Here is a 16,592-nt window from a genome sequence, read left to right on the forward strand (position 1 = left end):
AGGAGCATTTGCTCATACTAATAGCTATAGAAGCGCATTACTGTAACAGCTCAGAAACAGCATTTGGCGTTCAATTCGTATAGCAATGCTCACTGCCATAAATAACAGGGTGTAACAGTTACAAGAGCGTTTCGTGCGTTTTGCATGCGGGGACCCTTGTACCATCATGCTAATACGTAACAGATACGTATCATATACACAGGGATTCTGACACGGCTATCACGATACTGTAGTAACAAACTGTGAAGGAGTGACTGGCGATCACCTTACCAGGAATGTGCCAGAAGTCGTGGGCCCTGGGTCCAGGTTTTTTATTACAATATGTGACATTTGCGAGCGAGCGATGCCGGTCGAAGCAGCTTGCCAAGCATCGTCGGTCTCAACTTTTCTGGTCTCGATTCGAAAAACTTTTTTCTGATCTGTATGCAGTCCTCCACCGAACACGCCACTATACGAGCAAACACTGCAGTCCCAGAAAGAATTACACACAGTTCTACTGTGGCGCGCTACGAGTCACAACTTCCATAATGCATTATCAGAGCTGTCAGCGAACGTCAAGAAGGAGGCTGAAATTGGATGGCTGGCATGTCGCAGAGACAGGAATTGCAGAATGCACATTCTACCAAATTCCTGAATTATGGCCATCTTGGCACGGTTACATATGATGAAGAAGACAAAAGCTGGGAAACTTTACGCATCATTGATCCCATTGTTGCGACTGTTCATACAGATGCGAAAAAGCATGGTTCCACTGCTTTTCCATTACGCCGCTTGTCGAGCAAGGTGGTATATGCTGGACGGGTTGTATCTCAGCATGGCTTCCAAGCTGAGAGCAACGACGACAACCTCGACCACATTAATGAGTCCAGCTCGGCACCGACCAGAGAATCTCAACCCGATGCCAGGACAGAGGAGAAATCTAGGATCATCAAGGGTGCTCAGAGTGATTGTACTACGTTTGCTGAGAATCAGTCACCAAACCTTTCGACCTTGCTTGCCTTTGGGAGTGCTATCTCAGCGAAAGCGGACGTAGTTCGTTCTGAATACGTTCATGTTCCGATTGCGGCATCTGTCTCCGGTAGTAACGCTCAAAATGTCCGACTGGTAAGAATCGGAAGGGAGGTTACAAAAGATCCTGATGTTGGTGGAGATGCTATCTTACACCTTCCATCTATCTCCAACGAAGGAAAGGCATGCTGGATAAGCAACGGTGGACCAATTCAGCAAGTACGCTTCGCTGCAGCCAATGGATACGCAAGCACATGGATGGCAGCTAGACTACAAAGCTCTACCACAATTTTTCATCCCCTCCTACACCGAATACCAGTCGCGCCGAGACGTGAGCCGTTTCAAGTTCCTCTTCAGGCGCTACAGTCTTCCGTGCTTGATGCTAACCCGATCGCTACCATTCCACTCTCGCGCACCGGTGGCCACCCTCATGCTGATTTTGATTTCCACCCACAAGACCATCGAAAGTTTGCCTTGATAGACGAGCATGGGAATTGGAGTGTGTGGCTTGTCGATGGGGAGTATCAAGAAAGTACCCGGTCCCGGTTCTGGGTCACCCTAATGTGCTTTGGAAAGATATGGAGTTGGGACCATGAGAAGAGGGTAAGAGTATCACTACCCTATCACGATGGCTGGCACCGGATTCTGTGGTGTGTTCACTCAGAGACTCCAGCTGATAAGCTTTTCATCTGTAATCGCCGGACTGCCGCTCGGTACACAACTTGGGGGGATTTAATTGGCTTGGAACATCTTCGTCTTGGACATTCTCGTGAGAATCAGTACATTCTTGACGTGCAAGTGAGCAGTTTCGTTCCCGGCTATTGCTTCGTGCTCACATCGACTCAACTGTTTTGGCTCTGTTTTACAGAGACACAGGACGTAAAGGTTGGGAAAGAGAGAGCTACACCGCACGTTTTGCTCGCGTGGCAGCATTTTCGAGATCGTGGAGACAGAACGCTTCACTTGGTGTTGTTGGAAGCAGGATTGAGTATGCTTGAAGCCAAAATTCACACATTACGTATGCTAATCATTAAAAGGCACCCTTGTACTCATAGTATCCCGACTCAACAATCTGGTCCTGGTGTTCCGAGTCGGTTTTGCCGATGGTCATAATGATCATCCAGTTTCGCTGGCTGATCCGCTTTCGATCTTTCTACCCGGGCCTCATTACAGCTTTGAATCTGTGGGTTGCCCCATTTCACAGTTGTTTCGTTCAATAGAATGCAATCGAGAAGTCCAAGGTAGCATCGAAACAGCGAGCCCACTCCTGTTCAAGCTCTTCTCCTTGTATGAAGATTTCACTATTGCCGAACAACTCTATGCGAGCACCGAGCCCAGCTTTGGACTCACTGCAGGAGCTGCTCCGTTGCCTCTCTTGCATCTGCCTATCCAAGTATCTCTGGGCAATCTGAAATCGACATCTCGCCGTCGAAGAGGCTTCCGAGACTTCGTCGTACCTGATGATTGGGTGGAATCGAACGTCTCTTTGACAGTAGCTGAGGGTGACGCACAATTCAAGGATCCAAGGCGAAACAGGCTCCGAACACGGGTGCAGCCCGGAGTTAATTGGAAAGATGTTTATGGTCAACTGACTGACGAAGGCAGCAACGCAGCTTCGAAAGCTAGGATAAGCGTGGGCACTCTTCTGTCACGATTCAATGACCGCTCGGAGAAATTCAACCTACCTGAAATACCCCTCTTGTCTGAGATGCTATCCTGCAAGCTACACATTACAGATGTCGATGAGGACTCAGAGCAACTCGACGAATTGGTCGCCACATTCATTCTGCAGCAAAATCGTCAGCAGAGGCTTCAACGATTTCCAATAATCACTTCTGAGGCCCAAGCGATCAACCGTCTTGCCTCAATTTATGATGCTATCGTCGCAACTCATTTGACCCCACTCGCGCCTCAGACACCGGACCGCATCAGAGTGAACAAAGAACGTCTAGCTCGCAGAGTGGCTGCCGATTTACTCCTCGCAAGCACCGCCTTCTATCCAGATATCGCTGCTCCGACCCCACTTGTCACCCACAATACCGTTGCTGAGCGAGAAACCTCCCAAGTAATGCCCTCCTCCTCAAGCGCGCCATCCGTCTTGACACCCGCCTCTCCTCCAACCATCCCCACCGCAACCACATCAACCGCCTCAACAGAAGAAGATCACCCAGTTCTCACCCGCCTCCGCAAATACACCGCCATCTCCACCGCTTCTCCGCTCGTCTCAACTAGCATTTCCTCCCTTAACAACTCCACCCTCTCCTCCATCCTCCGCCACCTCCCCACCTCCGCACATACCAATCCAGAAACCTACAACTACCGTGCCACAGAACGCAACCTCGCCGCCGAGGCAGAAGAAGAACTCGCCCTTGCTGCCGGGCAAGCGGATCCACAGGCGAGGCGGAGAGCTGAGAAGGCGAAGTTGGCGAGGCTGAGGAAGGAGGAAATCCGAAGGAAGAGAGCGGCAGACGAGCAGATGAAGTCGAGCCAGAGTAGGGGGCCGCCAAGGGTCATGAGCACCCAGGTGGGAGGGCTGGAAGGTGTGCGAGAGGTGCAGAGTAGCCAGGCCGGAGTGGCCAGTTGGGATACCCCTAGGGATGGTGGGTCGAGTCAGGGACGGGGATATGCATTTGGGCTCAGCCAGGAAATGCCCATGACGCAGCCCGAGAGGGGCGTGTTTGGCATGAGACCCGGCATGCCGGGTTTTGCGGCTGGCAAGAAAATGGATAAGGGGAAGAAACGAGCTGCTGGCTTTTGAGTTGGATTGGGGGGATGATAGACATGCGGACTGTGATATACAGCTGTCGGATTGCACTGAATATGCTGTTTGTATCTTATCTCTGGCTTGGCTACGGTGTCCTCTACGACCTGGGAGGTTGCATCTCCCTCTGAATAGTGATCCGTTCAGGCCAATTAAAAACATGTCCCTCTCTGTTCCTATTTCCGCTTACGTCCACGTATACTTTAGTAGAACCAATGATCTATGTCATCATTTCTGTCTTGATCAATTGAATAAATCGCTTTTCCGCATCTTCAGGCGGTGGTCTGTACCGTCTCCCAACGGGGGCTGCTTGGCCTGTCTATCCCAGCTCTCTGAATCGTTAGGTCGCTTTCTACGGGTTCCCGGTTGACGGATGGAAAGAGTACTGAGGAGAGGCGATGAAAAGCGGACACTTGGGGCCCCGAGAGCGAATGAGAAGCCAGATTGTACTTGGGGTGATTGCTGTTTCGCACCGCGGTCTTGGAACGAGGCAGCAAAGAAAAGGTGATTTATCGTTAAAGAGACATTGTCAATGCCTTGTATTTTGTAGGCTTTGAGGAGATGATCAGAATTTCGGATCGGTAGCAGAGACAGGGGAGGGGGAAAAGAAGGATCGTGAAGATTTTTCGTGCTGGAGCACGAACCACCATTTTCCTGTCGCTCTACGCAGTAATCTTGCTTTGGGAAGTGATTGGCATGAGACGAATCGGTATTGGTAGATAGTGATCCACGGGTGAGATTGTCTTGGATGGAGTTGATGCTCAAACGTTTCGTGGGACGCCAGTGCTGGTGAGAAAGCTTCTTCGCAGGCTGCGGATTCTGGCAAAGCTCGCAACAATGGCCTGAGAGCTGGACCTCTCCTGCTACATCGATGACGGTGTTTTGGTTGTGTCAACGGTCAGACAGCGTCGCTTCAAGGTTCATGTCAGCTATTTTGGGATCAACGAGTCCTTAAGAGATCCGTCTTACAGGAAACAGCACCCGCTGCATGTGCCTCTATTCCTCATCAAATTCGTTTGCGCTAGCCAGCGGTTCTTGGCGACAGATGGCATACGGTCCATGATTGGGTACGCCCCAGTAGATGAGGTTGTTTAACGTAGAATTTTGCTCCTGGACTTGAGCATTACGGGTACCTCCAAACCATCGGTTTCTTTATTCTTCCGTAATGGAACAGGTGGGGGAACGGTGAATTGTCTGTCATAAACCCCCAGCCAGGTTTTCCTGAGCTCCTCCGTGATGGGTGCGTATGTGGTGGAGTTCTTCCATTGTTGCTCCAACCACGCCTGCCAGTCCCAATCCACCCATCCCAGCAGTTGCCAGTCGATATGTATTTCGGTACGCCTATCCCAGCGCAGAATTGGGGAGATGGGTCTGCCTTGGTCATCTGCGCAGCGCTTTCCATGCAAGATGTCCGATCTGCCAAAATCGAGGACGACCACCGAGAAGTCGGAAGAGCGCTTCAGCTCGCCGGTAGTGACGGCGGCGAGGCCCGCTCGACCGCCCAGGTAACCCCTTAGGATAATATTTCGAGGGAAGAGATCCCTGTGATTCAAGCCGCCAGCGGAGAGAGCGCTTTCCGCATTCACAATACTGGCCATAATGCATTTTCGCCCATCCTGCGGCAGGGGCGGAATCTGAGTCGGATCCACTTTGCTAAGGCACGTACCCTCGATGTACTCCATCAGTATCAACCGCACAGTGCGAGTCTTGCCCGCTAAAGGGGTTGATATCTCGCATGTGTACGAGCCGTAGTATCGAGGGAAGAAGCACGAAATATGTGGGTGCCTGGCCGCGAACCGGGTCAGGGCTTCATATGCCGCTGTCTCGTGAGCGTAGCTGTAATCTGCGGTTCGGAAGGGATCAGCAAAGATGTCGTTTTCACGAGTCGGAGTAGCGGCATAGAGAGGATCGTAAAACTTGGCGATCATATCACCGCCGGAGCCGCACAGTATGATTTGAGCCGCCTGGTTGTCGTGGACTGAGATTGGTTTGAGGATTCTGAGGAGCGACAAAGAAGATGATGGGACGCTCTCGTACTCGGAGTCGGAGCCTGCGGGGGTTGCTGGACCTGGGAGAGGGGGATGGAGAAAGCAGCGTTCCAGGAGGCTCATGCGCTGTTGTTCCTTCATGTCTGTCGGATTCGCTATACAAGATGATCCGCGTGTCGGCTGGGGGGGTTCGTGACGTCGGACCTCGAACGTTGCACCTTCAACGTATGGAATGCTGGGCTTTGACATTGGGTCGAAGCAGGCTGAGATAGTGCAGGATACGAATTGCTGGGTGGGAGATTGCCAGAACTTTTGAGCTTGAGAGTGAGCCATGGCAATGAAAAGCAGCATCAAAGTAGGATGAAGGCACATTGAACTACCATGGTACATCCTTCTGCTTGGTCCTGTAAGCTAGCCTCATAGGGTCAGTGGTGTATTTGCAGGGTAAGGTGTTGATGATGGACAGAGAAGAGTGATACGTGGTCTTTCATAGTCAAACGCACTGGGACATCAAAAGCACCATGAAAGAGTAAAGCTAGTCGAAGGGTACTCCCGTAGTCCTTGACGGGCGATCTCTTGCCTTGTGGTCTCTGCTTCACCTACAATACTTATCTTTGCATGTTCAATGCATCAAACCATAAGGATGTATGATAGCTGCCAAATTGTCGTGCATACAAAAGATTTAACAACGATTTGCGAGATCAAAGAGCCACTTGGTGGGCATCAAGATTCGTTAAATTAGTATATTCTTTAGATGACATACCAGATTGAGCATCATCTGCTCAGTTGAACAGATGTATGGTTCCGTTGCCCGCGCTGACATCTCGTGGAGCTACACTGACAGTTACGAGAAAACCCATTTCGCGTCCTGGAACTCAAAATCAGGTACGCCTTGAACTGAGATGACTTCGTTCCCGGCCGGGTAGACCTGGAGACGCCTGGAAGGACGCCAGCACAGCTAATCCATGAAGCATATGACCAAGTCCTGGTAGAGAGTAGTTGGCTTGGTAGGAATGCGTGCATTGTATCGAAGCAAACAAGGAGGTCCACGGGTTGTTGCGACATTGCTGTTTTCGACTGAAAGTCCATGTTTGTCTTCGATTTCAACAATTTCGACGAAGTGTTAGGCACGCCAAGCACGCCAAGCGCGTCATAAGCGCGTCCCCTGCGCATGGTACTATGAGGGCCAGGAGGACTGGTGGACGGTGCATCATTCTACACATCTTCTTCATTGTTCTGCGCATCAAAGCACTCAAGAGGATCCTACTGCTTACGTCTTTTTCTTGTACATAGATTCTAGTTCTTCGCGCTTAATAAGTCGATCTATTGACCCTTTACTGTTCTATTGCCCCTGCACTCCCTTAGGATCCTAACATAAAGGCGCAGATCAGCTTACAGGAGGAATTGTTATGACCGCCGAGCCCTGCGCACGGTATGAGGGCCAGGAGGACTCTGGTGGATTATTCTCTTGTTTGGCACCTGCTGAGAAGGTTCTACGTTCTTCTATAGCACAAAGGCCTCTTGGTATTTAGATCTCTCTTCTCTGTAGATAGATTCTAGTTTCTTGCGCTTAATAAGTCATTCCACTGACACCTTGCTGTTCTATTGCCCTTGCACTCCCCTAGGATCCTAATAAAACTATATTCCTGGTAGGATCCCAGGGGAGTGCAAGGGCAATAGAACAGTAGGGGGTTGATGAGTTACCTTATTGAGCGCAAAGAACTAGAATCTATGTACAAGAAGAAGGATATAAGTAATAGAAGAGCCCTTTGAGCCCTTCAATGCGCCGAATAACGTAGAAGATGCACAGAATAACGCAGAATCTACCACAGTCCTCCTGGCCCTCATAACATACCCAAGCCGCGGTGCCATGTTGCCAGTGGTACCAGACATTCCGCATGCTTCAGAGCCTTGCGACAGCACCAGATCCCATAGCAGAACTGACACGGATTGTCTTGGCGCATGGCCCAAATCTCATAGGGTAATATCTACTCCGTATATACCTGCCTGTTAGGAAAGTCACTGTCAGGGAGTGCTCCATAACCCTTGCTATGTGGGCCAAAAGGGCAGAGTGGTGCGGCGTGCTGCACTTATGCTAACAACCCCCCCCCTTCGTATGGTAAATCTAAAGAATCAATAAAAAGGAACCATTTTCATGATTTATGTCACTTCCAAAAAAATAAGCAATAGAAAGACAATTTAAGACTTCGTTTACTAACAAGTTGCTTGAAACTCTTTTTAGGGTCATGCCGTGGATGTTTATGCAGTGCCATGGTGGGTACCACTGTAAGAAAAAGTGGCCAAGTTAGCTCATCATGCACGCAATCTTGCATGCGTAGTAGGAACATTCGAGACTTCGGATGCTAGAAGTATCTGCTCGCTTTGACCTCGGAACTTGCTCAAATCGAAGGCCATTGTGCCGCGCCGTAACACGAGTTTCAAGGTACCCACCACCCCATTATCACGCAACCAGCAGATTATAAATGCCACCTTTTCCTTTGTCTTTATAAAGATCGTGAATTGAGAACTGTAATCGCTTGACTTCATATATTGTATCTCATACCCTCACGCTCAGAATTAACCCACACTTCATCAAAGACAGATCCAGGCGCATCCGACCTTGATTACATCTCAGAGAACCAGCTAACTTACAAGTAAAACCCACGGAAACACCACCACCCCCAACTCCCCGGTTCCAACTCCCATCCTCCCCAATTCCATCGTAAAGATGGCAGAGCACTCCTACAAATTCAACGTCTCCATGTCCTGTGGCGGCTGCTCCGGCGCCGTCGAGAGAGTCCTCAAGAAGCTTGATGGTGAGCCCTCACAACACCCCAGACACCCGCCCCCGCATGAACCCATTCGCTGCGCCCCATCTCCATATCTGAGTGCTGAGCACTGATCAATGCATCGAGCAGGCGTCAAATCCTACAACGTGGACCTGAAAGCGCAAACCGCCGAAGTGGAAGCCGAGGAGAGCCTGTCGTACGAGAAGGTGCTGGAGACGATCAAGAAGACGGGCAAGAAGGTCAATAGCGCGGAGGCGGATGGCGAGGAGAAGAGTGTGGAGTTATAGGGTCAGGTAGCCGTTAGGGGCTCCGGTGGTGGCAAGGGCGTCCAGGAGTGGGTTGGAGGGAGTTTTATGTCACAACAGGAATTCACAATGACCTGCGGAGAAGAACAGAGAACTGAGTTATGCATATACAGTATTGCAGAGTGTCAAGTTGGATTTACATGACCTCTCCGGTTTTGGCAGAAATATAGCATTCTTGCGCTGCTCACTGGCCTGCGGATGAGATCTTGGAGCGAATCGTGACCTGTGCAAAGAAGCCGTGAGCCCAGTGACCTTTCCTTCCACGAAAAGCAGCGGCAACTTATACAACAATTCCCCTAATCTTGTAAGCGGACGTTGCTGTACCATGACCATATCTCCCAGTCCCAGAGTTCCCTAAACCAAGTTATATCCTTCGCTGGGTTATGCGCCAATAGTAGTATGCCCCGAAATCCTTGTGGCGCCACACATATGTCCCCTCCTGGTTCTACTTGATGCCGAAAGCCCTTCTATATCATCGTTTATCGATGCCCAATCAAGGCCATCTGGTCAATATCATCATCGTCCTCGTCTTCTTCGAGATCGTCGTCCTCCATTTCGTCGTATTCGTCTGTCCAATCTTCAGAGTCTTCCTCTTCAGGGTCTGCAGCGTCCTCACGACTTGACGAGGGTCTCGCTTCCTGACGAGGACCAATTGGACGCCCCCAAAAGTCGTACTCTTGATCCTCCGTCCTCGGGGCTGGTGTGTTGGCCTGTTCCTCACGGCCCAATCCAGTGCCGAAGTAGTTCCCAACCGTCGGCGACACAGACCTAGCACCCCTCGGCTGTGGAAGTAGCCATGGTGAGCCACTAGATCCACCTACCTCGGACATCGAGATAGATGGGCGTCTCGATGCGGCTCTGGAATTTGGTATTGCGACTGCTTCATCGGCAACGTTTTGAGGAAGAGGCGGACTTGCAGTAACCGGTGCTGCCGAGGCGTCATCGCTTCGAGTTCGGGAACCTGAACCATCTGCCTCCAAAAGGTAGTGCTGCTGAGTATTGTACGATTCGCACCACTCGCACTTGAGGCCAAGCCAGTGATATTTGGTCGTCCCTTTCACTGAGCAGTCGTTGCAGTGTACATATGCTCTTGTGTTGCGATATTCTTCAGGCATAGGTTGTGCGTTGATCTGCCGATCGAGACTGCGGAACTGCGATTCCATGTTGACCACGCTCTTGCTGCAGATCGGGCATTTGTAAGATTGCGTGCACCAATCCTTAAAGCAAGACTCATGAATACTATGCCCACATTTCATGAAAACTACTACGCCCGCAGAAGTGAAAAGGTATTCGCCACAGATAGGACAGTCGCATTTGGTACTCTTTTCTATGCATCGATGCGTAGACTGAACTCCAATGCTCATACAGACAGAGCAAGTCTTGCAATGGAAAAAGTCCTTTCCCAACCCCTCTCCCAGTCTACAGATCCCGCAATCCTCGCAATGGTAGATCGATTTTGCAGGGTCATTGTTCCATAGCTTGCATACTGAGCAGTAGTAGCAGGAGGCTTGCTCACCACATCCCTTGCACGTTTGGGAAGCGGGCTGGGGGGTGTTGCATATCATACATAGCATGTTTTTGGTTTCCTGGCGAGGAAGAATATGGTCCTCCACTTCATCATGACAGAAGCGACATGTATACCAACTTTTGCAAGTGAAGCACTGCAGCTTCACGTTGCGCTTGTAGTGCGGGCAGCCTAGTTGAGGAGCCTGTCGCTCTATCCGAACCTCGACTGTCTCTAGAGTATGGTCTTCAGTGTCTGGTGGGGCGTACGTCGGTGTCATATCGGTAGGCGACAGATGGAAACGTTTATCTTCCTCGGGTGCAACATCAAGAGACATCGGGCTGCCTAACCCTGCCTCATCGCTGCCCTTTAGGGACGACGATGTCAGAGGGCTGGCAGAGACCGCCATACCTTTCGGCATGCTAGAGCCGCCTTGGAGGCCGATGCGGGACGAATTGTATTGCTCCATCATCAAAGAATGTAACATTTGCGACTTCTCCTCGACCGTGCCGTCCCCTTGCCAAATTGCATGGATCTTTCGTCTCATTGCGCCCTTACCATCATCTGCTGGTAATGTACCGGAGCCATCGCGGGATCGAGTTTGTCCATGATTTCCGTAATGAGCTCTTGCCATTTGCAGTGAGTTGGCTGCCCTGCTTGCACCAGCTTCTTCCCTGACCCTTGCGACGGGATCGGATTGTGAGTGACCTCGAACATCTTCTTCATGTATTCGAGAGCGATCGGGCAATTCACGCAAGGGGTTTATCGACGTGTCGCTATGGGCTCTGACCTCACCCGGACGGGCTCGTCGGGGTTGCTGGGTAACTTGCGGCTGCTGGGCGATTTGAGGCTCTAGAGGAGGAAAAGGCGCGGCTGCTGGAGCGTCATGTTGTTCTGCATTTGAGGCATCGTTCTCGCCAGACTCCATGGCCTCAGGAGGGGGCGAAGGTATTGGAGTCGCCCATGGCCCGATTAGCGTCGAGTTCGAGACGGTGTGGCCGTCCTGGTTATCGTCCTCGTTAACGGATGCTGGAGGTGATGTATTCCACAGTCTCCTGGGGTACCATGTTCGCAAAGATTCTGGTACACCTGGCAAGAAATGAGGAGGGTCTTCTCCGGTGCTAATGCGAGATAGACGGCGGGCTGAACGAACGACGGGCTCAACAATCAAGGATGAGAAGTACTCGCTCATAGAAACCGACTAACTCAAGATGACCGAGTCTTCAGCGATTGGCACAGTGTATACAGCCGGATAACTTTGGTGCGAGTAAGGATGCGGGAGATTCTTTCATGGGTGAGTACAGGGATTTCAAGTGGAACGGGACAAGGTCATGTCCCAGGTCCATGGTTGACATGTGATTCTTGGCGTGCCTACATGGAGTTCAGATCGACTGCAGTGCTACTCAGCTTTGAAATAACTAACTTAGATGTTTGTGAGCGTGACTAGATACTTGATATTTGTTCTACTCACTATTGTGGTGATGGGATCCCACCGAGTACAAACTTTGCATAATTCAAGGCGTCCGTCGCTTTCCCCCTTTGATCACTGAGAGTAGCATGCCATAGTTCCCTCCAAGCATGATTCCCTCTTCAGAGGATTTCCGCTGAACACGATCCTCTGTCAACCTGACATTCCAGACGCGTATTCCTTCAAACATGACCTCCACATATGAGAGCCTGCATGCTCTTTGCCATAGCCTAATGTGCTCACAATCCAAATCTGCTGGCCCAATCGAAGATCAGCGTACAAGAATGCTAGATCAAGTGCCAGAAGCGAGTCGCTCAGCCAGATGATATCGAGCGCGCCCTTGCTGCCGAAACAAGCGACAACTTCATGTTGTGCGAAGATAATGGTTGTTGACCTTTGTCATCTTCAATGAGCATCGTGCGTCCGCCAATCTCATCCGGCACATGCTGGTGAATGGACTAATGAAGTCAAGAGCTGATGGACCTGTGACCTTCTGAATAGATCTCCTCTTGTTCTTATCCGAGGCATACTGCGCAACAGAGCCTTGCGCTCGCAGGACCAACGGAGTCATTCACTAAGGAGCGCAACTGGGCCAAACCGTGCTTCGAGACTTCGGAGATCTTGTGGGCATCTTATGAGGAATAAAAATACCCTCTAGGCGGCCATAAATCTAGTAATTCGTAACTTGGAACCTCCTTCCCAAGACATGGAGAGTCATGACAGGAGAAGATAAAGTCGAGAGTTCTTTGCTTGAGATTGTCTTTTAAGACCGGCTTTCATCTGAGACACAGGTTTAGACTGTCATTGAACATTGTCAAGGTCGCATCATATTGAGCCCAATTCTCTTTGCGGATTTGGGAAGCCATGCCAGTTTGCTGGGATATTCTGAACAAATCATCAGCTTCCCACAGGCAAAGTCTCGGTTTCCACATACAATCTGTTGTCTCTCTTTGCATGATGTTGCCAATAGCGTACGTGTAGCAAGTTCTTCAGTATTCGGTGTTCCATACCAGTGTCATTTTCCGCTCGTTTGAGGAAGTCCTCGGTGTTCTTGACCCTCTGCAGGCTGAAGTTGGAGGCAGGCTCTGTTCGGAAGGCAGTCCTGATGGTCTCTCTTATAACATATTTGGCTGGAGAAGCGCGGTGGGTAGCACGAAGAGCGTTCCGGTAAAGGTGTCTATAGGCATAAAGTATAGCCTGGCGGGTCATTGGACGAAACGTGAGAGAATCGGTGGGTGATCAACAGTGAGTAGTAGCGCAGCTGCCAGATGTGGTAGTCAAAGCTGCAACTACTCCGTACGTACTCCGTAGTACTACAGGGTGTATCGAAATTGGCATGTGCTTAGAGCTTGGCAAACTGCTAGTTACTAAGAACTAAATTAGTAGGCACCAAATATTCTATCGTGCCTCTCCGGGCGCATCATGATCTCGCCAACTTCTTCCAGCCTCACCCAACAACATCTTCCCAAGCCAGCTACTTTTCGGATTCTCATCGATCAAGATCGATGAAGAAATGTGCATGAAGAAATACTGCTATGCTATGTCCTTTCAGTGACCTGAAAGTCTTTCGCCGTCTCCTTCGCGTTCTTTCTTGCGAGTTCGAATCTTGTGTTTACTAATGTGCTAAGCTCTTCCATCGCTGAGGTTGCTTCTGTGGTTTGAATTACTTTTCTGTTCCCCAGATTATGACTGTACAAATCGATTCTTTGGATCTCGCATTGTAAAAGGTATTCTGGAGCCGCGAGGAAGGCTCCAACCCAGGATGGTCCGGGTTGGCCAGAACTCTGCTCTCATCCGCACAGGACCCGCACCCTCTGGCTATGACCAGAAGCTCTCAACCAAACCAAGCAAGCATAAAGTCGTTCTCGAAAGCGTGACGCAAGAGAAAAAGAAACTCCGAAGTGTGGTACGCTACTTTCGATACCTGTCCTTTTGATGTTTAGACTGAGCAAGACGTTTTCACTAGCTATCATTCAAAGCTGAACCACCAAAAGGCTACACCTTTATTCCTGCTGGAAACCCTGAGCTCACTAATGCTCTGAAGGACTTTGCCAGAAAAGGCAATTATGAAATCTACGCTGTTTCGGTTTGTGGCCCCCCAATATGCCATCTTAGCCTCAGAAGGAGTACGCTGACAGGGGAATTAAGACTACCCCCCATCAAAGAGCCCATGACCTTTCACAGCAGGTCCACAGGATAGGTTTCCATTTCCCTAGCGTTGTCGTTGCTCAGGTGTGTGCCTATTATGGGATTGTTCTTACGTCGGCTGGAACCGTGCTTGTTGAAGATGAACTTGAGTCCTTCCATCCTCGCTCCAAGCGACTGAAAGATCAAATAACCGCTCAAGAACGGAAGGACCAAATTACTATCAATACCGAGGCGAGAGATACTATCAAGGATCTCTTTCCAAACATCCCTGACAATGATCTGAACCAAATCATTAAGACCGCTTTTCAAAAAGGGCAGGGGAAGGTGGGAACCGCTAATGAGCTTTCTCTCATCCGCCGCGCTCAGCTTGCAGTCGTCGCACACATTCGTCATGTCTACACGGATTACGATAAGCTACTGCGACAGACTCATTACCGCGAGGCGCGAAATTTTGTGGAAAAGCCTAGCCTAAGAAAGCTAGTGGAATGGCGCGGAGATGACGAGAATGGAAAACAAGTTCTCGAGGACGTGTTCCGAGAGGTTGTCGTCATCTCAGACGATGAAGATAGTGATAGGGAGGACGATGACACAATGAACGATTTCCGCGACGTGAGCGTGGAAATTGTATCGAGCAACACCAAGGCAGACCATTTCAATCCGGATCCGCTCGTCCTCGAAGCGCCCAATGCTGGTCGTAGGTCAGATCATTTTCCTGTCAATAGCAAGCGACACTCAGCCTACCCACATACTGCCTCGTCAGTCCAGAAGGAGCGAAAAAATGACCAGGATAAGGTCAGTCGACGTGGCTTTAGCCGATACCAGGCATGGAATGAAGCTCGAGAAGAGTATCGAGCCAACCCTACAGATATAAGGGTTGGCAATGAGCGAGCTCTTGCATACCCAGCTCCCGAGGTATCTCTCCGTCGAGTGGAACAGGGTCTGAGTGGCTCCGGGCATCGCCCAGAGACTTTCACTCTCCCTCAGCATTTGCATCAATCCCAGGTGAGTCTTCATTGAGGAAACGCAGAGATAGGCAGGTATCATGAGCCGCGTGTAGTGCGGCGTGTACAAAATTACTTCTATGCCCCAGTCGTTGGGACAGACAATCACTGACGTTATTAGGACTTTGCTATGCAGGCGCGTAATGACCCACCTGATACTTACCGTGCTCGTGACGGTACTCTCTATGAGAGGGTGATCGAGAATCCTTCTCCAGGTCCACAACAACTGGTTGCTAGGCCCCTGATATACGAGACTCGTAGGCCAGCAGCTGTAGGGAAGGTGAGAACCAATGCCGTTGCCGATTTCCCCTATCGCCAGGATATAAGTCAGAACCTTTCCTCCCCCAGAGATACGATAATTCCTTCAATAGAAGACCCTTCACCGGCAGCTGCATCTTCCCAGAGTCGAATGGTAAGTGGGAGCCAATTGCCACTGTCATCAAACAACGAGCGTTGGGCAACCAGCAGCAATCAAAACATAGAGCGTCGAATCAACGGTATTGAATACCTAGATCTAACCGATGAATCTCGATACCTTAAAAAGCGACGAAGGGTTGAAAACATCAGTGGCGAAACCTTCAGAACTTCCCGCACTGGTGATCTGGCGCCATATTCTGCTTCGCAGCAGCATGAGCCTGAATATATCTCGCTCCTTTCTCCTACACACCAGCCTTCACAGCCCAGTAATACGAATGCCCCATCAGCGTTACACTATGAAGATCCTCACAACCATGTCAATGTTTCTACATCCACACCAACCTACCGTGACACTGTGGTTCACAACTCTTCTGTCGGTGTTATGCGCTCAGGCGAGAAGCTCGCGGCTCGCCGGCCCCATGGGCAAGTGTCAGGTTTGAGTAACTTCTCCTCTCGTGAAGTCCGCTATCTGTCGCCTTCCTCTCCTAGAACAGACAAAGACTCTCTTCCAATTGGGTTACAATCTGCTTTTCATGTAGGAGCATCTCCTGTAGACCGTGGAATCCAAGAGTATCGAGCTTTTAGGGCACGGGAACGGCAAGAAAAGGCATTGCCGAAACCTTCTGCACCTGCAAGGGCTCAATTGTATGGGAATGGTGATGTTCCTTATGCCGCAATTGAGTCGAGGAACGGACGACCAAGGCAATTTGACGCAACAAAGCCATCCCGTGACCTTTCTAGTCACCTATCCCAAAGGAGGCCTACGCAGGGGTACCATACCCTAGATGAACCACTTCCTCTGGCGCAAGAGGATGGATTTCGCTTGCGTGTGAGGGAGGTTGACCACGACCACTCCTTACGGCGGCGGTCTGCTTCACCGATTGAGCACCGACGCACGCATCTGGGGGTCGTGCCCCCATTGCCCCAATTTTACCATGAGCGACGGCTTGAGGCGGGTCCAGAATATCTTGCAATGGAGCGAAATGATGCGAGACAGCCTGCTGACCCAGGAATCATAAGACCGATCCCACGGTAAGAGCATTCATGATCCATGCTAAAGATCTTGGTCGCTCCAGGCCCCAGCTTTAATTTTGAGCCATCTGACTTTGGGTAGGTACGAGTAAGAGACGCACACTGCTTCTCATGATTCGCCGATCAAACACCACAACGGAGACCCTAGAAATGTGAGTTTCCGAACAACTA

General features: G+C 50.4%; 5 protein-coding genes across 5 annotated transcripts; 3 read left to right on the forward strand and 2 right to left on the reverse strand.

Annotated features, from left to right (window-relative positions):
- Window positions 1–585: 585 nt before the first annotated feature.
- On the forward strand, window positions 586–3,766 carry EPUS_04615 (uncharacterized protein; the record flags this gene model as incomplete). The annotated part of the gene is made up of 2 exons (XM_007788891.1): window positions 586–1,996; window positions 2,046–3,766. The coding sequence occupies 2 exons, from the start codon at window positions 586–588 to the stop codon at window positions 3,764–3,766; spliced, it is 3,132 nt and encodes a 1,043-aa protein (XP_007787081.1).
- Window positions 3,767–4,860: 1,094 nt separating this feature from the next.
- Window positions 4,861–6,090, reverse strand: EPUS_04616 (uncharacterized protein; the record flags this gene model as incomplete). Its single annotated transcript, XM_007788892.1, has 1 exon — window positions 4,861–6,090. The coding sequence occupies one exon, from the start codon at window positions 6,088–6,090 to the stop codon at window positions 4,861–4,863; it is 1,230 nt and encodes a 409-aa protein (XP_007787082.1).
- A 2,395-nt stretch (window positions 6,091–8,485) lies between these two features.
- On the forward strand, window positions 8,486–8,833 carry EPUS_04617 (uncharacterized protein; the record flags this gene model as incomplete). The annotated part of the gene is made up of 2 exons (XM_007788893.1): window positions 8,486–8,573; window positions 8,676–8,833. 2 exons carry the CDS (start codon window positions 8,486–8,488, stop codon window positions 8,831–8,833), a joined length of 246 nt encoding a protein of 81 aa, XP_007787083.1.
- Window positions 8,834–9,330: 497 nt separating this feature from the next.
- EPUS_04618 (uncharacterized protein) lies at window positions 9,331–11,547 on the reverse strand (the record flags this gene model as incomplete). Its single annotated transcript, XM_007788894.1, has 1 exon — window positions 9,331–11,547. The coding sequence occupies one exon, from the start codon at window positions 11,545–11,547 to the stop codon at window positions 9,331–9,333; it is 2,217 nt and encodes a 738-aa protein (XP_007787084.1).
- Window positions 11,548–13,585: 2,038 nt separating this feature from the next.
- EPUS_04619 (uncharacterized protein) lies at window positions 13,586–16,425 on the forward strand (the record flags this gene model as incomplete). The annotated part of the gene is made up of 4 exons (XM_007788895.1): window positions 13,586–13,729; window positions 13,790–13,909; window positions 13,972–14,973; window positions 15,094–16,425. The coding sequence occupies 4 exons, from the start codon at window positions 13,586–13,588 to the stop codon at window positions 16,423–16,425; spliced, it is 2,598 nt and encodes an 865-aa protein (XP_007787085.1).
- Window positions 16,426–16,592: the final 167 nt, after the last annotated feature.

The sequence above is a fragment of the Endocarpon pusillum genome, assembly GCF_000464535.1.
Source record: "Endocarpon pusillum Z07020 unplaced genomic scaffold C723729, whole genome shotgun sequence".
NCBI classification, from domain to species: domain Eukaryota; kingdom Fungi; phylum Ascomycota; class Eurotiomycetes; order Verrucariales; family Verrucariaceae; genus Endocarpon; species Endocarpon pusillum.